Consider the following 25979-nt stretch of genomic DNA (forward strand, 5'->3'; position numbering starts at 1 on the left):
ACAAACCTCACAGTACTGCGCTGTTAAAAGATGGCAGCCCAAATGCCGGCTAACCACACTCTGTACTGCACTCTGCTCTTCTCGACCTCGGTCCGTACTTTAATACAAATAAAAAGTACAACTTGAGCCAAAACCTACGTGGATATGAAATGGAAGTGGAGCACAGTAGAAAAGAGTGTGGTGCAGGTGCAGATTAGAACATAGTTGAGTGTCAAGGAAGTGAAGGACAGAAGAGAGTACAGAGAGGAGGACAGCATGCAGAGGAGGCGAGAGAACAGAGAGGAGGTGGAGAAAGGAAGGGAGCGAGACGTGGACGACAGAGTGTAGAGAGGAACTGATGGAGAGGAGAGTGCATGGAGGAGAAGTAGAGATGGTGTGGTGCAGCAGTGAAGAAGAACTGTGGATGAAAGGGTGTTGGAGAGTAGGTAAAGGAAAGAGAAAGGCAGACGAGAGGAGGAAGGGAGGAATCTGGGAAGAATGAAAAGAAAAAGAGGAAGCAATGGAAACTAGACAAGGGCAGTGTCAAAGGAAAAAGTATGAAGAGGGATTAGAAGAAGTTGAAAAAGACAAACAAGGATTGACGGAGGCAAGAGAAGGGATGCAGGGAAACATCCCCAGAGCCTCAATACTGGCAAGGATTGTACAGTGACTAAGAAATGCAAATGTGAAACCCAACTTTAGAACTATTCTGAAATCGGTCCAGTTTAAACTACACTTTTGGACGATGTGGAGGGCAACACCTGGAGGTGAACACAGTGAGCTAAAGCATGGTTGAGACTCTCACGGGGGCAATCCACCCAAGAAGAGGTCAATGGGGCATGTTCGTGCCAGTAGATGGACTCCCAGACCTCTTTATGCAAACCTGGAGGTGGACTCTGTGTTCCTGTGACCCCACCCTTATCAGCTGCTGCCAATACATTCTGCGTTGTGCCTCAGCCAAGTCGGCGCACAAGCACCCCAAAGAGAGGTGCTTGTGCAGCCAGGCAAAAGGCAAGCCAGAAAGAATTACCAGGTTACTCACCGTAGTGACCACCTTACTCCTAGTCCATAGTCCCCTTTCCTCCATACTTGTGGGACATCTCTCCGTCCTGTGGACGGGACCGGAGCACTTTGTAAAAAGCATCCACATTTTTTTCAAAAATGTATCCCTCCTCTCTTTCCTGCGCGAGGCCCGGCACGCGGCCGTAATCCCGCCCACCTTGGCTCCGCCCCGCGCATCACCCATCAGTCCTTTTCTATCGCCAGGTCAAAGACCCATTAGCAATAACAGAGGAACCTTATTAGAGGGGACGGCGGGCGGGCGTATGGAGGAAAGAGGACTATGGACTAGGAGTAAGGTGGTCACTACGGTGAGTAACCTGGTAATACTCCTACATCCCGTCCCCTTTCCTCCATACTTGTGGGAGATTCCCAAGCACTCCTTACAGGAACTACGGGTGGGTGGAAATACCCCTTACTGAAACAGGTTCTTCAGTACAGCCTGACCAAACTGAGCGTCAGCTCTTGAGCTCATGTCGATACAGTAATGTTCACAGAAAGCAGATGGGGAGGCACAAGTAGCTGCCCTAGCGATGGACTCCCAGGGGACATATTTCTGAAAAGCAACCGCGGCTGCCTTGCCCCGCACCAGGTGTGCATGGATACCCTTAGGAGGTTTCAGCCCTTGGATGGTGAAAGATGGTGATGCAGGCGGCAATCCACCTAGAAATAGTTGCCTTAGACGCCGGCTTGCCCTGAGGGTTACCGAAGGTCACAAAAAGTTGAGAAGAACTCCTAAGCTCGGAAGTCCTGTCCAGGTAGAACTTAAGAGCTCTTCTGACATCAAGACAGTGTAAAACCCTTTCCGCCTCGGAGGCAGGGTTCGGAAAAAAGACCGGAAGGGAGATCGACTGATTCAGATGGAATTCGGCCACCACCTTCGGTAGAAATGCCGGGTTTGTCCGAAGGACTACCTTGTCCTTGTGAAAGACCAAGAAAGGATGCTCCACCAACAATGACTGGAGCTCACTCACTTTCCTTGCTGATGTAACGGCGACCAGAAAGGACACTTTCCAAGACAAGTACTTGAGGTCCATCGTAGCCATTGGTTCAAAGGGTTTATGGCACAGCGCCGTCAGGACTACATTTAGGTCCCATGGTGGGTGCGGATTACGAACCGGAGGGTAGAGGCATGTCAAGCCAGCAAAATGCCTCTTCACCAGTGGGTTAGAGAATAAGAACACAGGTCTGTAGAAAGGTAAGCGGAAACCGCTGAGAGATAAGTGCTGCATGACAGGACATGAACCCCTGACTCTGCTAGGGAGGACACGAAGGACAACACCGTGCCAATCGTGGCCACCCTCGGATCCAACTTCTCCAAACACCAATGACAGAACCTGAGCCATTTACTCTTGTATTGAGAGCTGGTCGAGGGTTTCCTGGCTGCCTGGATAATGCGCATGTTATCCGCAGACAAACTCAGATGCTCTAAAGACTTGAACTCAGGCACCATGCCACCAAGCTGAGCGATTGTGGGGAGGGGTGCCACATCTGTTGTTCCCCTAGGTGAAGATCGGGAGTTACTGCTAACCTGATCGGCGGATACACCGACAGGTGTTGAAGTTCTGAGAACCAAAACGTGGCCGGCCACCACGGGGATATGAGTAGAAGGGAACAGTTTGCAGAGTTCTTCAACTTCCAAATTGCACGGTGAACTAGAGGCAGAGGCGGGAAGGCGTAAGCTCTCATGTTGTGCCATGGAATCTCGAAAGCATCCCCCAGAGAGGAGGCTCCCAGCCCCCCCTCTGGAGGCATACTGAGGAAGCTTCTTGTTTGCCGCCGTAGCGAAGAGGTCCACCTCTGGTGTGCCCCAGAGCGAGAAAATCCATGAGAGGACCTCCGCCTTCAATTCCCACTCGTAGCTGACCACTGTCCGCCGGCTGAGGGCATCCGCTGTGACATTCAGCTGGCCCGGGATGTGTACTGCAAGCAGCCAGACACCATGAAGCACAGCCCACTCGCAAATCTGGATGGACAGGTCCACGGGGGGGTGGGGAGACTTTGTTCCCCCTTGTTTGTTTATGTAATACATTGACACCACATTGTCCGTTCTTATGCGGACCACCTTGTTGACGATGAGCGGTCTGAACGCCCTGAGCGCTAGGAAGATCGCCAGAAGCTCCAAATGATTTATGTGCAGGAGCTTGTCTTGAGGCGCCCAGAGGTCCGAAACCTGAAGAAGATCTAGCGTCGCACCCCACCCTAGAAGGGAGGAGTCCGTTGTGATCATCACCCTGGGGACCGGGTCCTGAAACCCCGCGCCCCCAGACAGATTGCCGAGAGATGACCACCAAGCCAGGTCCACTCTCATGGAATCCGGAATCATTATCCGCATGGAATCCGGATCCACTGCCTGACGCCATGAACTCCGAAGAGCCATCTGGGTCCGTCTCATCTTGAGACGAGCAAGAGGAAGAGCCAGCACGCACGAGGCCATGAGGCCCAGAAGCCTATGGAACCACCAGGCCGACATGCTCTCTGACTGCGCAAACATCTGACACGTGGCTAACAGATCCGCCATTCTGTCCCCGGTCAGGTACACTCTGCAGTCGATCGTGTTCCAGCGAAAATCAGGTCCTGCGAGACCGTCATGGAAGATTTCCGCCAGTTCACTGACAGCCCAAGATGGAACAGGAGCTAAAGGAGAGACTGGAGATCGCCCGCTGCTGCAAGCGGACAAGGGCTGCGTAAGAGCCAGTCGTCCAAATACGGATACACATGAATACCCTGGCGGCCAAAAGGAAGCACTCGAAACTGTAAGTGTTCCTCTCCCAAAGAGATGCGCAGACATCTCCTGTGTGGGTTCCAAATCAGGATATGCATGTACGCGTCCTGAAGATCCACAACGCTGAGCCAATCGCCCATCTGTAAGGAGGAGCGTATCTGGCTGGGCGTGATCATCTTGAATTTCTCTTGGGATAGGAAAAGATTGAAAGGTCTAGGATGGTGCGCAGGCCAGCCTGGTTGGGTTTGGGCACCGTAAACAGCCGGGAGTAGAAGCCCTCCCCTCGCTCCCCAAGGGGAACGGTTTCCACAGCTCTGAGGTCCAGAAGTTTCTGAACTTCGGCCTTGAGGGAGGGTGAGCCCGACAGCTGAAAAGGAGGGTTGAGGGGTGGGGTAGGAGGTAAAGGTAGGCGGAAGCCCGCTCGAGCGACTGACAAGACCCATCTGTCTTCTGTGATGGTCTGCCACGCCTCCCAATGAGACGCAATGCGTCCTCCCACCGGGGTCTCGTGCCAGCGCTGAAAACCCTCATTTGGCAGGTTTATCGGTGGCGGTGCCACCTGAACCTGATGAGGTGGCTGAGGAGCGGGAGAAAAAGCGTGTGCGTTGTGGTCTACGGCGGTTATTACCCGCAGAAGTATCCACTCTGCGTGATTTGCGGTCGAGGAAGCCCCTAAAACCAGAGGAGGGTCGACTTTGCGACAACGGTCTCTGGGATTTGAAAGGAGCTTTGACCAGAACAGACAATGACTTAGCCGTCTGAGTGCTATCCTTGGTCTTGGTAAGCTCTACATCAGTAGTAGAATGAAAAAGCTCCTAACCATTGAATGGAAGGTCCAACACCTTATCTTGCACTTCCTTAGAAAATGTAGTGGTATGCAGCCACGCCTGCCGTGAGGTATCAACCCCAAGCATCAGGCCCCGAGCCGAGGTGTCTACGTGGTGAGCCGCAGCCTCCAGGAGATCCTGGGCCAAGACCCTGGCATCGGAAAGGCCTCCTTTGAAGTCTTCCAACTTCTCGACCGGGATGTGCTCCTCAAACTCCGACAGACCTTTCCACATCCGCAGGTTAGCTCCCGCCAATATCAACTCAGCGTTGGCCTGTCTGAGCTGCAAGGCTGAGTTGATATTGGCGGGAGCTAACATGCAGATGTGGAAAGGTCTGTCGGAGTTTGAGGAGCCCATCCCGGTGAGGAGCTCAGCGTTGGCCTGTCTGAGCTCCAAGGCTGAGTTGACAAAGATTCTCCTCCCTAGGGAGTCCAGAAGCTTGTCCTCCTTTCCCAAGACCCGAGTAGCCGTCGTGGAAGAGGATGCTGCAGGTCTGGATTGCAACGTAGCCGCAGCCACCACTGTGGAGGAGGGAGGCGAACAAGACGACAGGGCCACCTCTTCTGAAGAATGCAGCCTGTACCTTGCGTCAATCTTCTTATTGACAAAAAGTTCCGAGTGTGGCTTTTCCCAGACTCTTCGGACCTCGGCCAGAACATCCTTCTGCAGGAACAGGCCGGTACGCTCCAAGGGAGATAGGGTGAATGCCCCAGAAAGTACGCCCTCCTGCGGAGCGGGTGCCTCGGGCACCGGAACATCTAAGAAACTCATCATGTCCAGGACCCGGTCATGAAAGGCTCCGATAGAGCGGGGAAGGTCCTCGTTGTCCTGATCGCCTTGAGGGTCATCTGACAGGTCAGGATCCTGCTGAGCCGTGTCAAGCACTACATTGTCCACTGGGGACAATGGAGGCACAGGCGGAAGAGCCGGGGGAAGCACCACAGGCAAGGGAGGCGCCGGCGGAACCACCGGAGGAACGGGTGGAGCCGGAGGCGCAGGTGGACATATCTCCTTGAAAAGCCCTTTGAAATATTCCCTCTTGGGGTCTGTGCACATAAGCGCTTGAAAAGTACCAAAAAAAAGCGTCCTCAGGAGATTGCTTCGGAACCTGAGGAGGCCCCTCATGAGGTGGACAAATCTAGGGACGTAACAGGGAAGGGTGCCACACCGGCCCCTCCACCGACGTATCCACACAATGTTTCGTTGCCCCCGCGGGCAACTAAACATTGTGCGGAAGAGGCATCCGGGCATTCCAATCATAGACCGGCCGGTAAGGATGCACACAAGGGACCTTAGGTTCACCCAAGGGACTGCGCCCTACACCAGAGGCCGATGGCGTAGTTGTAGGGGTAGCACCTAAAATGGCCGCCGTAGTCGTGGCGGGAACGGGTGCCATTTTGTCCTCATCTGAGGGGAACTGCGGCACGTGAGGAAGTGAGGCAGGGGTCCCCGTCGATGGATCGGGGGTCTCAATCTTAGCCTTAACATAAGGAACCTCGGCAGAGCCGGTACTATGAGGCCTGGAATGTTTGAGACATTTTCTTTTGCTTCTTTGCCCCCTCAACAGATCTGGTATCCCCACAAGACCGGGAACGGTGAGCAACCGCTTTCACCGACAAAGCCTTGTCCGGCCTCTCAGAACTGTTGGTAGCTTTAGCCTCTGAACGAGTGACCTCGGACCCAGGCCCGGTAACAGCCTTATCTGCACGGGCCTCGAACATCTGTTCGGTAACAACCAGCACAGCCAAGGCCTCGGGGCGCACCCCGGTCTTGTTTTTGAGAGAAGCCGACAGAGGCCTCAGAACGAGCTCCAGTACCCCACGATTCAATAGAACTGGGTCTACAAACAGCCCTCACAGGAGGGGCCTCGGAGCGTACTCCGGTGTTCACAGGCCCCTTACGGAGACCCTCGGAGAAAATTCGGGTAGAATTATTAGGCCCAACGGGCACCTCCGGGCGAACCCCGGTGACAGACCGATCAACGCTCCTCCCAGACCGAGAGGAACCCGGAAAGGTATCCCCCGGACGGGGTGCTCTGAAAAGTAAAGAACTTACTGGGCGTTTCTTCTTCTTGTCGATGAACGCCTGAAAATGCGAAGGAGGAGTTCGTCGGAACACCTCCTCCCACCGCTCCAACCGACGTTGAAGTGCCCGGACTGAAAGGGAGTCACAGTAAAAACAGGAGTCCCAACGGTGTTCCGGACCCAAACACTCTAAACAAAGAGGATGGGGATCCGCCCTCGCGAAGCGAAAGTGACACGATGAACAACCTGGAAAGTCTAATTTGAAAGACAGGCAGACTAGTAAACTAACGCTAGCGAGAGCCAGAGAGGGAAAAAGGGAAGAAAATCTTCAGAGGATGCATGTGCGTCCGGCCCCGATCGAGCGGAGAAAAGGACTGATGGGCGATGTGCGGGGCGGAGCCAAGGTGGGCAGGATTACGGCCACGTGCCGGGCCCCGCGCAGGAAAGAGAGGAGGGACACATTTTTTGAAAAAAATGTGTATGCTTTTTAAAAAGTGCTCCGGTCCCGTCCACAGGACGGATAGATGTCCCACAAGTATGGAGGAAAGGGGATGGGACGTAGGAGTACTCCTGACTGTGGAAGTCTGGCCACTGCTTGGCCATTTCCACCGCCGTACCAACAGAATTGCAAGGTAACTAAAAGAGGGAACAGCTGAGCACTGCGCAGCCTCTGTAGCTTTATGCGCCGACTCAAGTAGAGGGAACCTCAACAGGAAGGTACTGCCACCACGGCAGGACGAAGGAAGAACTCACGCCGGAAAAGGGAACCGGGGCATGGCTCTGCCCACTGCCGTTCAGCGTTTCCTAGCCTGGTGAGCGACGCCAGGCGAGTCCTCCCTTGCCTCTATCTCCATGGGGAAGAGAGGGGCCTGAGAGACCCATTCTAGGGTCTGCCGCAAGGGACAAAGACCACCCAGACCGGCTGAAGGACCATCCTACAGCAGATGGGCCAGAGACGTGCTGGCAAGACAACAGCCGATGTGGCCCCCAGAACCCCCAGGCTAGTTAGTGGAGCGATTTCCATCATGGGCAAGCTGACCCAGAGGGACTGGCCTGTGACCATCTGCCAATGTAGCCCTGGTATCCCCAGTGCAGCTTTTCTGGCCAGTGGGGCGATCCCCATTTCTAACCAATATTGAACTAATAAAGCTTTAAGACCTATGCTCCAAAGGTGTGTCACCCACCAATGCAAATATGTGTAGAACAAGGCTTCCCAATGACACAAGGGCGGAGCCAGGTCTGTAATCGTTATAAAACATGCCATCTTAAATGTTAATCATTTGTTTGTCTTTACCCTTGGCATGGGATGTTGTGATCGCAACACGATACCATGAGGTGCATTCTGAGTCACGTGTGTATGGTCACGTGTGAGTGACCGTGTTAAAAAGGAGCCGAGCAGTTTTCCGCTCAGCAATTGTTACACCGGCAATCCAGCCTGTGCGAGTGTTATTGCAGCCGAATAGTGCCGGCTGCTTCATGAAAGAGTTATGAAAAACAGATGTGTACCAGTGCAAACAGGGAGTTGACATGCCCTTAGGGAGGAGCGCTGTTGCAAAATGATGCCTAGGCATTAGAAGACCTGAAAGATCGAACGACTTATGCACACAAAGTCACGTGACAGTGTTGCTGCAAGGGGATGTTATGGATCCGGGGTTCTTGGCCCCACCATCACTCCAGGTTCACTGCATAGGTTCCCCAGATGCTTCTCTGGCGTCCCAATTCTTCTTTTTTCAACTTGGAGGCTTTGATGCACCCCCCCCCCCAGTCTCTAGGTTCTCCTTCTGGACATACAACAGCTCTCAGCATACCAGAACCCATGACATCAGGATGGTTTGATATTTTACAATCCATAGAAAAAGATAATAGGGAGAAACCACCCCATTTCAAACTGGTGCTCTCAGTTGGCCCAAAGAAATAGGGCTGCACTATTAGAGTTCAATTAATTCTGAGCGTACATATAAATTCAAAATCAATGTTCTCAAAAAATACTCATCTGGATAGTTTTCATGAAAGAAATGTTTAATCACATCTCTTAATTCAAATATATATCGAATATTCCCACTTCTTATTCAATGAGGCCAGGCAAAAAATCATAATGGCTTGAATTTCTTGTACAATTGCCAATGCATTTCGTTATGTAAACCTTCATCAGGGCCGTACATTCATATTCATGTGCACACGTTGGCCCTATTTCTTTGGGCCAACTGAGAGCACCAGTTTTAAATGGGGTGGTTTCTCCCTATTTTTTCTTTTTCTATGGATTGGTCCCTATGCCATAGGACCTTTTTGTAACTGGTAGCACCAGGCTAAAATGTTCACTAATTAGCAGGATATAACACATACCAGCGAAAGAACTGCGAAACCACGTGGTGCCCACCTTTATCTTTTTGTTTTGATATTTTACAATAACAGTTTCATATGTGAGCTTATGGGTAGAAGATTTTTGCATTAACATCAGCCGGCGGGCTTGGGGTTAAAGGGGCTATGTCTCCCAATTGTGTCCTTATCCCCAGGAGAGGAGTCCCTTTCCACGAGATCCTCCCGCATGTTACCACCCCTAAGGAGACTAGGGGCTTCCCCCCCCCCCCAACCCCCGGGGTGAAGTGACGCTATCTCAAGGATCGTCCCAATACACAACTCCAAAGAGGCACCACGTCACGCTGGGTGACGGATGTAGACAGAACATACATTAGACTTTGTGGGACTTTCATGCATTAAAAAGCTGTTACCAGTTCGCTAGCCAATCAATCAAATGGCTTGCTGGGTCATGTGGACTTAAAACATTTCCTCCTAAACCAGGCACACATTATTGGAATAGTCTTGGGAGAACCATATCTTAGTACAGGCAGCCGTCTGATTGTGGGCATAGTATCCGGGACAGAGGTAAAAGATGGACCCTTTACAACTTAGGCTGTGAAAAGATACATTTGCTAAATCCCTTGATCTAGATCACGGGCAGGCAACCTGCGGCTCTCCAATGCTTTGGCCTACAACTCCTCATTGGCCCTAGTCAATATAATCAATTGTGAGGTGTTATGGGGGTTGTCAGCCAAAACATCTGGAGAACTGCATGTTGACTACCCTGATCTAGATGAACGATTGCCAATGAACAGACACTGAATGCAGGAACGTCTTGATATACCAGCCTACTCTACAAGTTACTATTTTATTTTACTGTCTGTACAATCAATTAGAAAACGGTATAAGCACCTGCAGGCATGCCATTCCACTTTAAAACATAAGCCTTACCTGCTCTTCAAGCAGGGCCTGAAAATTCTTCCTAAACCTTAGCTTGAAATGGTCGCCCCTGGTTTTTTTCTTCTTTTTTCCTGAATTTTGAAGAAAAATAAAATAAATTATATTCAACATAAAGATTGTCCCCTGAATATGGACCCCTGTGTCGGTCCAGGGCTGTGAGTTGGAAACTGTCTGCTCCCGTGTGATTCCACAGAGTAGGCTTAGTATTTGGTGGGGTTGACGGTTGGCAGTAGGGGGCTAATTATTTCGCAAGATAACCAACTTTTACATTTGAAAAAGCAGGCAAGATATAGCCTTGGGTTGCTTATTGCAGTAATAGCTTAGTACAATAAATAACACATGCCTCTCGGATCAAAAACAAGAATTTGGAACAAGAAGTCATACGTTTACTTCTTGAACTGATTGAGGGGAGACAAGTTTCTAACAGATACTCCATTAAATTACCTCCGTTTTTTACCCGATACCAAGACTTAATTGTCAAGTAATATGGAGAGAGTGGAAATCGTCCAAAGACCGTTGAAATTGTGCATGGTCGTATATGTAGAGGCTGAAGAATCTAACCAGCTATACACTAGAGGGACAGAGTGAGAGTGTGTCTTCAATGCCTATCAGAGAAATAGGAGACAGAGTGAGAGAAAGCTGGAAGGAGAACATGTGTCTCCAATTCTGGAAGAGCAACGAACACACCAGGTTTTCAGGATAGGCATTGACTGTATAAATAACATATTTAGACTGCATTTTAAAAGAAATTGTGTGATATTTGGAAAACATGGAGTGGAATTGGCCCTTGAGCACGGGACGAGGAGTCGTCATGTGGAGTTCTGCATGCGCCAAGAGTAGGAGGCTGAACAATCAGCAGAAGACTATTAGACAACCTCATGTGTCTGGATGATGCCCTAAAAAGGCAAACTAATACAAACAGAGACTGGGGGAGCAATTTAAAGACACCGGGATTCGGCCCCACAGAAGGTAACGGAAAATCGTCCACTAAAGAATCCAGGTGTCCCTCAACACACCCTCACCCTATGTTTGGACAACTCAGTCCGTGGACCAAATAAGTACCGAGTCAGAATTATTTTATAAACATACACATTTATTAAGAAAAATCAGATTAAATCAATACATTTTAAAAACATGACAAAAACTAACATTATAAAACATATCTAGTATACTACACATCTCTAAAAACCTCACGAGCCCTAGTGCACAGAATGGTATATTAAAAAACACCCTTCTATAACAAATCTGAAATCAATAGTACAAAATCCAAACAATACAGTACAGCAGTTGAATGCAAAAAAAGCGGTGGTGAACAGAACCGGGGGCTCCTCTACTCAGGATTACATCACTGGACCTATAGGACTGGTCTTTATGGACACAACTGCCCCTTTTCTACAACAAGGGACAAAAAACAACTCAATATGTTGTTACTAGCACTGTTCTATTTTGCAGTGCAACGAGACCCAACATTTTTCGTTCATCTGATAGTTAAGAACGAGTTATACCGTTAACTTCTGCAGGGGGAACCAACTGCACTTAACACACTACAAAACAAGGAGCCATACCTACACCTAAAGGGTGTAGGCAACAAATGATACAACCTAGAAGTATGGAGATAAAGAGTCCAAACCTAGAAGAGAGAATGGAGAGAAAGCAGCTGTAAGAACATGAAATCTAACTGCCGGCTGCTGCACCTACGGGGTACTTGAATCCACCCACATCAGGCTTACCTTGTAGTCAAGGTATACCAAGTGTCCTTTACACGATTAGGTTCAGGTGTCTTCAAAGTAGACAAAACATCTAAGGGATTGTTTGGATTTTGCACTATTGATTTTAGATTTGTATAGGAATGGTGTTTAAGTATACCATTTTGTGCACTAGGGCTCGTGAGGTTTTTAGAGATGTGTAATGTACTATATACGTTTTAAAATGTTAGTTTTTTCATGTGTTTTTAAAAATGTATTGATTAATCTGATTTTTCTTCATACATTTGTATGTTGTTTATAAAATAATTCTGACTCAGTACCTATTTGGTCCCCGGACTGAGTTGTCCAAACATAGGGAAAGGGTGTGTTGAGAGACACATGGATTCTTCAGTTGTTGATTGCCCTAAAAATGCAAGCATGTAGGATCAGGCCCCAATCTAGTCCTCTCTCGGTATAAGTCCCAAACCTCACCTGTTTCAGGGTCATCGTCAAACTGGGGCAGGCGCTTCATCTGTGGTAGGTTCGCATGCGGGTCATCCTGGAAATTGTCTTTCTCTAGTGCTTCGAGCTGGCGGTTCACACGCCGCTGACGGGTGGCAGAGTCGAGAACACGTCTCTGGGCCGGGTCCTGAGACCGCGCTGAGGGAAAACAAAACAGAAGAACCTTAAACCACTTAAAATAAGGTCTTCTTTAATACCACATCATAGTCTCACACTTAGAACATATTTCCTTATTTCTTTATATCTCTTCAAGGATTGAGCTGTCCTCTCCCATCTTAACGACCCATAGAGTTCGGAAGAATGAAAGCTCTTATCAGCTTATTAAAAGATACTAAAGATCATATGAAAAAGAATGTTGGTTGGAAGGAGAAGATAGGATGGACCAGCTCAATACTTGAGGAGATACTTAAGATGCATCATAGGATAATAAAAGAAACAAATAAATGTTCTTAAGAAAACGCAACTAATGCCCTGAGGAAGAGGGTATAGCTTGAAACATTTGTTGGCATGAATATAAACATAGAATAAGATTAGTTATAAGGATGATCGTATGAAGTGATATTAAACAAGAATAAATGTAATACATTTTGGATTACGTTGATCAATGAAGCAGGCACAACCAACATCCTATATCATGTATATCTCTCTACAAGTATAATTATGGGGCGATACAGAAGCGCCTTGATCTTGGGGAGGGTTGCAACACTCACTTAGGAAACCAGTCTAGCGCAAGAGGTTAATTTCTTCTATACCATTTATTTAACTTGAAATAACCCTATAGGTCCAGGAACAAAAAGGTAAACAATGGAGGCTTTGACATTGTATCTCAACCTCGTCTTCCTCTCCCAAGACCTGATACATTTATAGAATAGCATAACATTTTAAACATGAAAATGTTCCATTTTGGTACAGCATCTAAATTATAAGGGTAAGCCAGTTTCTAGGCTATGGCAAGTATAGTTGGCACAGTGAGATACAAAGCAGATACAAACTATCCTTGATCTGATTGTAACTACTGTAATTACTGTAATGCACCTTGTTGCTCCTGCGCCCTCATACCCTCGGGTTTGGTGCGCATTACAAATGAATAAACTAAACTAAAATTGTAACATCCCACACAATGTGCTCAAGTATATATCTTTTTCCTCACTCTCTTTTTGCCCCATCTATTCTGCGAAACTGAATATCTTGATACCGATGGCTTATGGACAAGGCTGGGCAAGTAAGCCCACTTCAGATGGAGCTTCATAGTGGTTAGGACAGGTTTCCATTTTTTGCTGGAGAGGGCGAGGGTAGTGGGGTTCTTCTGTACTTTTTTTGAGACCCCTAAACTCCACCCCTTTAGTTCTTCAGATCTCCAACCTCGTTTTAGTGCCACTGCAACCCTTTTTAGTTAGGGCTATTAGGTGGTGCTGAAAGCGGTACATTTAAGCCGTAACTATAGTCATTAAATTAAGAGCTTTAACTAAGAGCTTCAAATATGAACTTTGAATGAGGGTAACGCTTTTCAATAGAGATGACATTTGAGGAAGGATACACACTGTATTTAGTGTAATTTTGTTATGCATCCCCTCCCATTCCCTGCCAGGCTGATCCCTATGGCTAATCCCACCCATTCCTGTCCATCTCGGAACTCTTGAGATCTGAGCTCTTCCGTGGAGGCAGCCATCTTGGATGACTGTCTCCAAGGAAGATCTCTGGAAACAAGCCAAAACTAGCAGCCATCTTTGAATGGGAAAGATACCATGCATCTTCCTGTACTTTTGTTACCCATAGGTACCACCACCTAACCTGTGTCTGCCAAACATATCAGAAGTGCCCTTTCTCCCATTTCATCTTTTTACAGCATGGCCAGCTGTCAGTCACTCATCAGCCCCCTTCATTCACAGAAAGGATTCTAGTCGACCCGCATGACAGTACCAGCACTCTGCCAAAAAGGTAATAGGACTCATGGGTACGTATCACACTCCAGCTAAATGTAAGATAGCCGTCTGCAACCAAGGAACGGTCAATCACCCCTCCCACCCTCATCTGTAACCATCTGCTACCTGATCTCATACCACACATCACCTATGGCACTAGAAAGTCCCACAACAAACATTAGGTTTAGCTGGACACATAATCAGTCTCCTGCCCTTGCATACTCTCCCAACAGCCTTCACAGCACCCGTCCATTAGCCAGTTCTACATGGGTCGCCAGCAGATACCAAGCCACTGCTACTTGCCTTTGTAATGGCTAAAATGCACACACAGATTCTAAACTCCTCTAAACAATTTCTCATACCTCAGACTCCGGGCCTCAAAGGGCTTTCATCTACAGCACTTTGAGGCCATACCAATGGCACTATAAAAATGATATATTGCATTACAGATAGGAAGAAATGGCATATGAGGAAGTACACACAACTTGTAGGTGTTTGGTTATTTGCCCACAGACTGACTGCCCATGGCCATGCTAATCCCTATGGCTATTCCCACCAAGTCCCTGCCCCTCCCCACCCAAAACCCCTCTCATCTGAACTCTGAGCTTGGTTTAATCAAGCCTTACCATCAAACTTTGCACTCGAAGGAAGTGCCTGCCAGTGTTTTTTCAAACCAGTCTTCTGCGAGTGAACGACTTCATTGAAGCTATAAACACACTACTGGTGTAATAAAAATGTCTTAACAAGGTCGGCCTTCAGCCACTCTATTTATAAGCACTGTGCATATCCTTCACTGAAGTCCTGTTAAAAACACGCATTGGTAAAGCCAACAGTTTTTGTTTGTGTATAAGTATTAGGCATTTGCCAGGCACTGCTATTAGATGCCCAGGTACTCGCACCATTTTGCACCTACTACCATCACTAGCCAGTTAATACCATTACCGCTGTGCCTAGCAAGTGCTTTTCCCATCCCTGCACAAAAGCCCAAACAGTTGGCATTGCCAATGCCCATTTATTATATGGTCCTATGGAAGCCCATATGGCTCCTTGGACAGTGGGTGTTTTAAAGTGGCCTATTTTGGCCAAAGTGTGATTAGATCAACTACAGTTGTTTTGGGAAGTAGGTTGGTGACAGCTGTAATATAGTTTTTGCTACACCAGGGGTGCAAGCCAAATTACCTCATTAGTAGCCACAATTTTTTTTTTTTAAAGTTCGGCTCTTGCCCCTTTTGTTTTTTGGGAATCCCTTTTACTTCTGAAACCAGAAGGCAGGCCTAAAACGGTTGTTGTGCACACATGGGCTCACGCCGAGTCCAGCCCTACACTCTATTGTGGTTTGGACTGGTTTAGGCCCGAGCCAGGCCATTATACATCCTGTGTGAGTGGACTTAAATATGTGGCGTTTTTTGGAGCCACCCTAATTAGCCAGCCATCAAAACCTGTATGTGAGTGGAGCACTGGTTTAGGCAACTGCCATTGTCTCTAGCCAACATAGTCAATGGTGAGGGTTCATTGGGATCATAGTCCAAATGAAATGAGGAGCAGAAAGTTGCAGAACCCTGATCTAGAGTAAACCTTTTCTGCTGGATTATTGTTTGCATTCTCTTGAACACTGCACGTTTACCTAACTTTTGGAGGATTTTTCACCACAAAGCTGCTGCAACAATTTTGCAACCAGGTTTGGCCATACTGTTTGGACTTGTGTCCCATAACCTTGGTTCCAGTTTGGACTTTTTGGCTGCTGGGTGTCCTTCCAGAGCTGCCTCCTTTCTCACCCTGCTCCTCCTCATTGGCAGGATGGAGCTTTCGATGCTGGGATCTCCGAGCCGTTTTACCACCTTGGTGTAGGTAGCTCCCATCGACTAGCGGGGTACTGGGACCCCAATACCCCACCTCTTCAGTTAGTTTGGGCTGTCCTGGTTTGCCTCCACCATTATCTTTGTTGTGGGACCATTTTCAACTGGTTTGGTGACCCCCCCCCTCCCCTTTGCCCCGCTGGAACCTGCCTGGTTGGGTTGTTCTGTCCTCCTTTAGCCCTCTTCACCATCACTTTACTCTTGGTCGATAGGTCCCGCTCCAAGGAAGTCTGTCTTATCTACTTTTTGGACATCTGGGTTTGTTGTTGGTCCGAGTTTACAGTCCCTGGGTGAGAAGAGCCTGTAAAACACCCTGCAAAGGTTTTAACCCTTACTGAGCAATATTTTCAGAAACCACCACCTCAAGTACTACCTCTGGGCCTGGGTTGCTAGATTGAGATGCTTACCCTAAGGAGTCCCCCTCGTGAAATGTTTCTGCAGGTCCCTTTCTACTGGGTCTGGCCACATCCTTCTATTGGTCAGAATCTTTCTTTGCTTCCTGTGGAGGCTGGTTCTCAAACCTGGCACTGGAGATCAAGAGGGTCTCTAGTGGCGTCCCCACGTTTGGCTGCGGTCGTCTCTGCACCTATGGGGTAGAACTGGAACTTACCTTCCTTTCCCCCATAACTGTGGTTGTGCCTTCCTATGGGGAACTTTTGAACTGCCCTGAAACTCTCCTAAAGTGACTAGAAAGGTACTTGCCTGCATCTTGACATTTCTCATGGGTCCACTGAGCTTTTGGCTAGAGTACCTAGAATTTTAGCAAGTACCACCGATTTTATCTGTATTTTTAAAGTCGTACATTCCGATCCAGACTATGAAAAATGCCTTGTTAGCTGCCAAGTATTAAATTATCTATTTTTCTAGGAGTGCAATATATCTGGTGCTATAAGCCTAATTGACTTTTGGTGGCCTCTGGCTTTGTGCGGTTAAGTTTTATCTCCCACATTGAAGTTTATTAGTTTTCCTTTAGAAGAACCATCAACAAACATTATGTTTTAACCATGAAAGATGAAACAGTACAAACAAGTATAGCGTCTCAGAGCAAGTCATTTGCAATGTACTTTTTTTGTTGAAAACACACACACCCCTCCCCCCCATCCCCATCCACACACCATCCGACACACAGGTTGCAAAGTACCCTCAATGCACCACCATCAGGGAATGGTGCTAGGGTTGAGATAACGGGCTACCAGAATCCCCCAACTCTTCTTCAATGTGTGGTGCTGCACTTCCCTCCATCCTCCCTTCTACCGAGCCCTGCTACCACCAAGAGCCATACTTCGAGGTAAACGGAAGCCACACCTGTTGCACATCAGTGTCTCTTTCATTAACTATTCGGCGAGTTGCTCCATCTCGTATAGGTGCCTGGCCCCTATTCCCTCTAACTCGGTATCCCAGAGCTCTTCCACACCCTCCCCAAAAGGCACTCAAGCCGCCAACAGGAGACCCTGAATCATGTGGCCAACCCCTCTGTAGCCACCATCCTCCTCTTCCAGGCCGAATAGGACCAAAACCGGCATCAAGGGCCTCTCCATCCCCTCTAGATCCCTAACCCAGCATAGGACCTTGCTCCAATACATCTGTGTCTTTCAGGCACGACCACCACGCATGCCAGTATGTGCCCACCGCTCTGCAACCCTTCCAGCGATGCGGGTCCCACCCCAGGATACATATGGGCCAGTCGCACCTGGGGAAGCTGCCACCTATTAAGTGTCTTGACAGCATTCAGCCTATGTTTGGAAAAGGTAGTGGCTTCCCCACAATTCATCGGTCACCTGCATCCCCAAGTCATTCTCTCACTGGACCCTAGTCCTTGATTCCGCCAACTGTACTGCCTCTGTCAGAGCGCGATATAGCTTGGAACTCCTTCCCCTTTCAGGACCCCCCCCCTAACATCAAAATAATTTCAAACGGGTTACGTACTTTGTCAAGTTCATGCCCCATCTCACATCAGTCCGGTCTCCCTTGGGCCACGAAAGGTGACAGCGGCCCCATACCCAGCAATTCTCCCAGCCTGTTAATAGTGTGGTACCTACCTCCTTCCCATAACTGGCCTGACCTACTCAAAACTGCTTATTACCAGTCTTGGTATTGCTATTGTTCCGGAAGGTGGTCCCCGATAGGGGGTGCCCATATTGCACGCAGGGGTGAGGGCCATGTGGCTAGCCAGTGCGTATCCGCCTTCTCCCTCCACAGATCGCAGAGAACCTTTCAGACAGGATGAGAACATATCCTAATTGAGATATTCCTCTGGGGTTGCCTTCGGATTCCTAATACACAGAAGAAGGTCCTCTGCGAAAAGGGCTACTTTGTAATGCCCCGCCCCCGGACTTGGATCCGCTCCACTCTCGGAATCCCTCTCTACCTCGCCGCCAATAGCTCCATACCCAGGGCATCAAGCAGTTGGAGACCCCCCCGGACTTGGATCCGCTCCACTCTCGGAATCCCTCTCTACCTCACCGCCAATAGCTCCATACCCAGGGCATCGAGCAGTGGGGAGAGTGGGCAGCTCTGTCTCATAACCCTCCCAAGTGAAAAGACCTCCTACTGGGTCCATTCACCAGTACCCTAGCTGATGGGCTGGTGTAGAGCTTCTTCAGCTAACCCAGCAACTGTAGGACAAATCCACATTTAACCAGGGCCTGGCTAAGAAAGGCCCAGTCTACGCGGTCAAAGGCCTTTTCAGTGTCCATTTTCTGGAGCAAGCGGACTCTCATCCTGTCCTGGGGGAGGGCCATCAGGTGGAAAGTTTTCCTCAGGTTGCCCACCACCTGCCTCTGCCTAACACAATCCACCTGGACTGGGTGTATCAAGCGTGGCACAAACCTCTCCAGGCGAGACATCGGGATCTTAGTGAACATCCAAGCGCCTATGTTCAAGAGCGAGATGGGTCTGTAGGAGGATCAAAGGAGTGGGTCCTTCCCCATCACCACTATCAGGGCTTTAAGAAAGGATGGAGGGAGATCCCCAAAGCTATCGAAGAGCTTAGCTAGAAACGGCAAGAGCGCGCAGTTAAATGTTTGTGATGAGAAACCGTCCTCCCCCGGGGTGGTTGTAAAGATTTAACCCCTTTCCTCCTTCTAGGCCCTACATTTGGAACATGGTGTGCATTTGTAGCATTAATTATACTATATCCTACAGTTTTAGGAATGCATGCGACTATGTTCGCTGATGGCATATGGGGTCCTGATCACAACTACCTTAATGCATGTTTTTTGTTTTTCCCCTTTTCATCCCTACCCTCAGCCGTTTGATAGGTACAGGTGAACACTAGTTTAGGAGGGGGGGGGGTGGACTTGGGTCTCAACTGATCCTTCTCTTTTTATAAATGCAGTGCACTTATATTATGTGTTATGTTTCAACCTTATAGATCCAAGTGTGATTTATTGAAAGTGCTTTTTGTTCAGTATACCATTATTACGTTGTCTCGGGAGGATAGCTCAGGGGCAACATGCTCGCCTTGGCAACAAGATGACACGGAGCAACACAGGTTCGATTCCCAGGTCCGTGCTTAGAAGGCTCTGGATATTAAGCATGTTATAAACAACCTATCATATCAGTGTGTTTTTATGGTTAACTCGTTGGAGTAACAGTACTTTACTACCAGCCTTCCTTGCCTCAAGTGTCGGATTCCTCTTCCACAGCTACCCCATGTGAGAAACAGTTGTTAGAAACCTTGGGGTATTCTCTAATGTAAACTCGGAGAACCCTCTATTGCGATGGCCAGGGAAAGGCCATCGATTTTGGATCGCATCCCTGGGGGTGGACAAGCAAAAATGGATCACCTGGGTAGGGGAGTCCGGGGTTGTATCCATGGGGGTGCCCCAGGCAAGAGGCGGTATACCCACGGGACAATAAGAGGAGGAAACCTTTATGGGGTAGGCAGACTCTTATCCCCGATCCAGGTCTCATTACTCCAAATTCAAAACCCATTATTCATGGTCCAAGTAAGAGGGGAAAAAGAGTTAAGTACACAGGATTGGGTGAGAAGAAAGATCAAGCAAAACGGAGACGGGCCCGCAATATCAATATCCATTCACCTGTTGCCCATCTAGACCACATGGAATACTATCAAGACCCATGCTCGTAAAATAAAAACAAGGCTAGAGAATGTTCCTATCTTTGCTGTCGATCTAATAGTATTCTGGTAAATGTAATTTAATCATCAATCCCAATTCAACTCCCCCTGTCCCTATTTACCCTCAGAAACCCCTTCCCCTTCCTCTGCCTTCATGGGATATTTACAATTCATTCAATCTCCCCGGCCCCATTTCTGACTAATACCGAGAAGACGAGGCAACTGAGAGTAGTGAGGATTACCTGCAAGAAACAGAGGAAAGACTGCCACCTACTACCATTAGTTTATCCCATTAATAGAGTCAGGCCTTTAACACAGACTACTCACACCGACTCCACTTGACTCCAGTGCAGTATAAAATGTGTGGTTTTGCACAATCAAGTGAGCAAGCCGAGTATCCAGGTCGGAGCCAAGTAGTCAAGGAGCAGAGAGCTACAGGTAGAGAAGCCTGGAGGCTCCGGAGGAGAGGGGCATGCCAAGACACTGGCCTGGTGTCTGTAAGGGACTGCAGCTTGGCTAGTGAGCTGTGTCTCCAAGGAGCCGGAGCGAAGACGTATACCTACATTTCACCGAATACACTTTTACCTAATGAGATTTCACCGAAATTGTAGGCAATGTGGTATTTGTATAGGGCATAATAGGTGGAGTGTGGGGTAAGAGTATAAGGTAGGGGTGAGGAGGATGCGGGGTCTCCCCCCGCACCCCCACATTCTACAAAAACAAAGAGTAGAAAAAGTAAAACGTTAATTTAGTTTTTCCGTGAAATAGATTGGTCAAATCTCCATTAGATAACATTTTCGAAGCAATCACATACATCCGAGTGAAGCAGCCAGTGTCTTGCTGGCAGTGTGCGGAAGAGTGCTTGTTCCCTTGGGACATGTGACGGTCCCAAGGGGGCGTCAGGGGCAGGTGGGGAGACCATGACCTTGATCCCCATATGCCGGGAGACCGCTCGCCTAGCGCAACACTACCCAGCGAGTTTCAAGCCTGTAAGCAATAGAAACTCTGGAGCGTGTGGCTAGCTGGAGCGACAAGGGAGAAAGATTTTTGCACGCGGAAAGGAAGACAAAGACTTGAAAGTAGATAAGGGTGCGTGTGACCAGACAGTAAAGGAAAGGTGCAAGTGAGCAACAAGGAGTGTAATAAGTGTGCAAGAGGCACAGCAAGAGTGAAATCAGGGTGCAAAAGGCAAAATAAAGAAGAGGACAGGTGCAAGGGTGCATGAAAGTGTAGCAGCAAATGTGCAAGAGGCACACTGAAGAGAAGGTGAACCAAAGGAAGGTGCCAAGGGCAAGACAAGGTGAAACTGTAAGAAAAGAATTCAAAGAAGGTGCAAGTGTGCACAGCAAAGTGGAAGATAACAAAGGGGTACAGGAAAGGGGTGCAGGAGGCACCTGAAGGTGAAATGGAAATGAAAGAAGAAAAGCAAGTACAGAAATACAGAGAGGAGCCAAAGATCGGAGTGGTCACGCTTAGGAGGAGCAAAGAACCTAGCATTTTCGAAAGTCTCTGATGTTACCCCATGAGAAGGGTGTGTGTGAAAGGAACCGAAAAGAAGTAGAAGGCACATCCTGACAAGTTGAACTGAATGGGCCTACGCTTGAGGAAGGGAACACGGAGGCCTAACAAAGGTGAATACTTAGTTGGTGAAACAAGGAGGCATAAGCTTGGGGGGGGGGGGGGGAGCCTGAGAGAAACTCTTATATTTTTGTTGTGTTTGAAACTTGGAAGGATTGAAGCTTGGAGAAGGGAATCCCCAGGAACTAAAGATATTCAGAGTTGTTTGAACAGAGTGCAAGAACTTTACTATCAGGAAGTGCTGATGGCAAGTTGAACATCTGAGCTCCCGCTTTAACTTTAAGATATTCCTATATGTGAAGCTGTGTAACTTTTGTACTTCGTCGCATCACAGCCTTCTGTGGGCAATCCTGTTCCTCATTCCCTCCACTCTCCCATCCCGACCCCTGATTGGGCAAGGGACCCCTCTTAAGTGAACTCGGCAGGGCAGCCCCTTGCGGCAAAGGACCCCAAGGCAAGGGACAGCTCCAGTGGAAGCAGCTCCAAGTGGTGTCTGCCAGTGTCAGCCTTGGAAGAAAGAAGCCTGCAGCCATCAACCTGCTGCTACCAACCAGATAGTAGCGGTGTAGTGAGGGGCGGCAGCAATCGCTGCACTCAACTGAAATGATCCACCACCTAAATTATTCCATTTCGCTACCGCACCACCCTTTAGCACCTCAGTTAATTGGATCTGTTTAGCCACTCCTCACTTATCCTCATGAATGTCATATTTTCATTGCTGCTGTGTTTAGAACTTGCTTTTTCCCCCCTCTTTCAGAAAGTGAAGTCTGACTTGTTCTTCATTGCTGCTGCGTTTATAACTAGGCCTTTTTCCCGAATTTTATGTAAGTCTAATCTGTGTCCCATTAGACTCTCTCCCACTCCCCAGGTCCCCACCCCTGCTGGGAGTACTGTTGTGCACCTCCTGCCTGATCATCTGTGCGTTACATACTGAGCGGTTCCCCCCTGCGATTCCTGCGTTGTGCGGCCGCTGGGCAATATCTCGCCTTCTCTCTTCGCACCCTCCCCATCACGTCTGTCTCACACCCTCTATGGTGCTTTCCGTCTCTCCCATCTTCTCTAACTGCTACTCTATCTCCTATCCTATCCCTCTCACTAAGCCTGGAAGGAAGAAGTTCAAGAGGGACATCCTGGTCTCCAACCCAGGCCTCCCTATCACTGATACTTACATCAGTGCTTCCTTCAGACATACTCTCACCAGCATCCTCTTTGTCGTTCCCTCATCTGAGCCAAGGCACTTAGTGGGAGGTCCTCTTGACCTCCTTCGCCTTCTCCAAGACCATCATTAATGTCTAGCTGCATGGCACTGTCCTGGTCCAGTGCCCTCAGCCCAATCTCCTCCTTTTCGATGGGTGTCTCCCGTGTCGTCAACTTCCTTCCCTCTTCTTCTACTAATACTAGCACCCCTCTGGCTCCTTTGCCACCTGCTGCCTCTGCCGCCTCTCTACCACCTCCCTCCTCCTGACCATCATTCCACCTCCTGCTACAAACTCTGCCCCATCTCATACCCCTCTACCTCTTCCGCTGGGCGTACCTGTGAGGAATTCAACCATTCACAGGGTGGGTGTGCACTCACCTGGGGTTTTTAAATATTGTTTAAAGAAATTGAATGATGGGAGATCAACCTCATAAAATGTGTGGGGCTAAACCGCACACATTCTCCTATGCTCACTGCACAACAAACAGTCACGGGTACTCTGAGTGAACACAGCCTACAGTCAAGTTCAGCTGGAATGTGACAGCCACGGGTACATCAAAGCATCTCAGGAAGGAGGGAAAGCATCTCAGGAAGGGGGGGCAACACCTTTCTCCTGATATGGCCAGCCTACTTAAATATCAAAGGCTCCATGGATCCGCCATGTCTATTGTCAAGGTTCTGCTGGTGGCAATGTATGCTGATGAGAGTTAATTGAAACAGGCTTGCAAGAGGCCGGATCGCATTACTGACAAAAAGGGACAGGAAACCAACACCTCTTTGATATACAATGTGTCAACTTGAAGCTAGCTCCCACCCCTCTGTGTGAAGGGCAGTGAATGGTAGGTCTGGGATAACCGTTTACAGTAGGCAACCCCTGCAGGGGGACACCCTTTAAGAGGGATGAAGTATGTGATTTGATGGAGACAGAAAGTCTGTTCTCACCATAAATTTCAAGGGATACCTGTGCTTTGATCAGTAGCCACAGAGAGCTCAATTAAACAGTCACTCTGATCCACAACAGACAGGAAGATGGGTGGGACTTAGTAGTACATGTGGTCACCCTTTTACTGTTCCTGTTGCAAAGCACTCTGGTTATGACTGCACGCATTATAGAAGATTGTTGGTGGGGACCCAGGATTGGTTCATTAAGGTAGACTTAGCCTGCACCAATCATTGGGGCCCATTTGGCTTTAAAAGAGGAACAAGCCCCTCTTTTGGCAGATCATCCAGCGACTTCGAAAAGGAATAAGAAGGGCTCATTTGGACACTGGCTGAAGGTACAGTCTGCCTTACAGCTTCCGCCATCGAAGGAATGGTAAGATTTCTAAGAGGGGAGCAAGATCCCTCCCCTAAACATCTCCCAGGGAAATACCGAACTCAGAGATACTAAACTCAGAGGACCCGTTCAGCAGCTCCAGAACTGGGACCCGGCCAGCAAGCTTCCTAGGTCGGAAGTGCCAGAGAGTCTCTGACCAAAGAACAAGGATGTTGCCTGCAAACACTCGCCTCAGCTTTGGGCTGTCCACCTTAAAGGACGACACGTGCCCAGCGAAGGACCTAGAAGTGACACAACAAGCATCAACCAGCTTCCAACTTTTAAAGACATTGTCGAGGCAGTCGAACCGCGACCGGCTGCACCACTGACTTGTCACGTTGCAGTCACTAAAATCGTCCGAGATGCCTCGACCAGCTTTCCAGATCTGCCAACCAGCACAGAGACAACGATTCTGACCCAGAGCTGCTGTATGGGCCAGCCTACAGCAGTCCGTCCAGCCTTGCTTGCCTAACTGCCTACCATCCGATTCCCGCAGCTGTCTCCAATCTTGAACTCTGTTGCAGGAGCAGCAAAGCGTCCTGGAACCGACTCAATGCTGTCAAGCATTAAGATCATCTGAAGCACCAGGTACATTGTGGTTCTGTCCCCCTGGTCCTTCCCGAAAGGCCCCTACTGATATTTAGAGCCCCTTGCTCCCTTGATGCTATAAACCAAATAACCTTGAACAGTGAAGACTGATTGCTTTACAGACTACCCTCCTGTCAGTATCCAGAGTGCATCCTTTTCCTTCTTGAAACTATCTGTCCTCTGTGTTCCTGTACAGGGTGGGTTGTATTTTGTAGTGTGCTAGAACTGTCAGTTGTAATAATAATAATAATAATAATAATAATAATAATAATAATAAATTCGATATTTGTATACAACCTTGACTGGACAGTCCCTTATATCATTGTATTTTCGCTGCGTTGCAACTAACCAACGATCCACAACCTTGCGGAGATAAGCCTGTTGTTCCATCCAGGTTACCAAAAATCAGACAAGGAGGTTTATAATTTACTTGTATTTCGAATCTGTTGGGATCCCTTCTGGTGTACTAGAGGTGTGGGGCTGATTGATGGTTTAGAAACAGATATTGATCCCTGGACCATTGGTGCCCCGGAAGTTGATTTGTCACAGTATCTCAAGCCTGTACCCAACCCCGGAAGACTTTAAAACGTGGTAATATGCTACTCTCAACTCTCGCTCTGCTGTCAAATACTCCTCTGACATCCATCACCTCCTGGAAGAACTTGATTGGATGTCCTCGCCATCACCGAGACATGGTTCACGGCCAGCTCTATCACATGTTTTGACATTCTCCTACAAGATCCTCTCGGAGCCCGATCCAACTGCCCTGGAGGTGGAGTAGCTCCGATTTATCCGGAGTGGATCCCTGCTTATGTTGTTCCTACACAGGCTTACTCCTCCTTCCAGCCTCTCTGACGACAGTGTCCACCATCTACAGGCCTCCTGGCCAGATTGCCATTTTCTTCTCAGAGTGGGCTGATCTCTCCTCCGCCTTCCTTGCCTCTACCTCTCAACTTCTACTTGCATACCTCAACATACACCTGGATGCTTCTAATCCCTCCTCTGGGCTCTTCTGCAACCTCTGCGGCACTCTCTGGTCCAACACATTCTGCCAAACACCCCTTGGATGTTCTCATCTCCTCAGACAGCCCCCATCTCTATCCCTCTCACCACTCCTCTCTCTTGGACTGACCACTTTCTGCTTTCCTCCCACCTGAAAATCTGTCCCTCAGACAAAGCCCGTCCCAGCATTATTACTACCTTCTCGGTCATTCGGGCCATGACTAATGCGTCAGTGATTCCCTTTGCCTCTACTTTCTCTGCTCCTACTACTCCTGTGGCTGACTCACTCTGACACAGCCCTCTCTAACGTGCATCTTTTTATCTCCAACGCTCTAGGTATCCTTGCCCCTGTAAGGGAGG

General features: G+C 48.6%; 1 protein-coding gene across 1 annotated transcript in view; it reads right to left on the reverse strand.

Moving 5' to 3' along the window:
* ZNHIT1 (zinc finger HIT-type containing 1) overlaps window positions 1-25979 on the reverse strand; it is a 63396-nt gene that overhangs the window by 14941 nt on the left and 22476 nt on the right. The window contains exons 2-3 of the mRNA XM_069646160.1: window positions 12050-12217; window positions 9864-9943 (exon numbers count right to left, since the gene is read on the reverse strand). Of these exons, the coding sequence (XP_069502261.1) occupies window positions 9864-9943; window positions 12050-12217 (248 nt within the window). The remainder of the gene's footprint in view (window positions 1-9863; window positions 9944-12049; window positions 12218-25979) is intronic.

This window comes from Ambystoma mexicanum, chromosome 1p (genome assembly GCF_040938575.1).
Source record: "Ambystoma mexicanum isolate Mex_15411 chromosome 1p, UKY_AmexF1_1, whole genome shotgun sequence".
NCBI lineage: Eukaryota > Metazoa > Chordata > Amphibia > Caudata > Ambystomatidae > Ambystoma > Ambystoma mexicanum.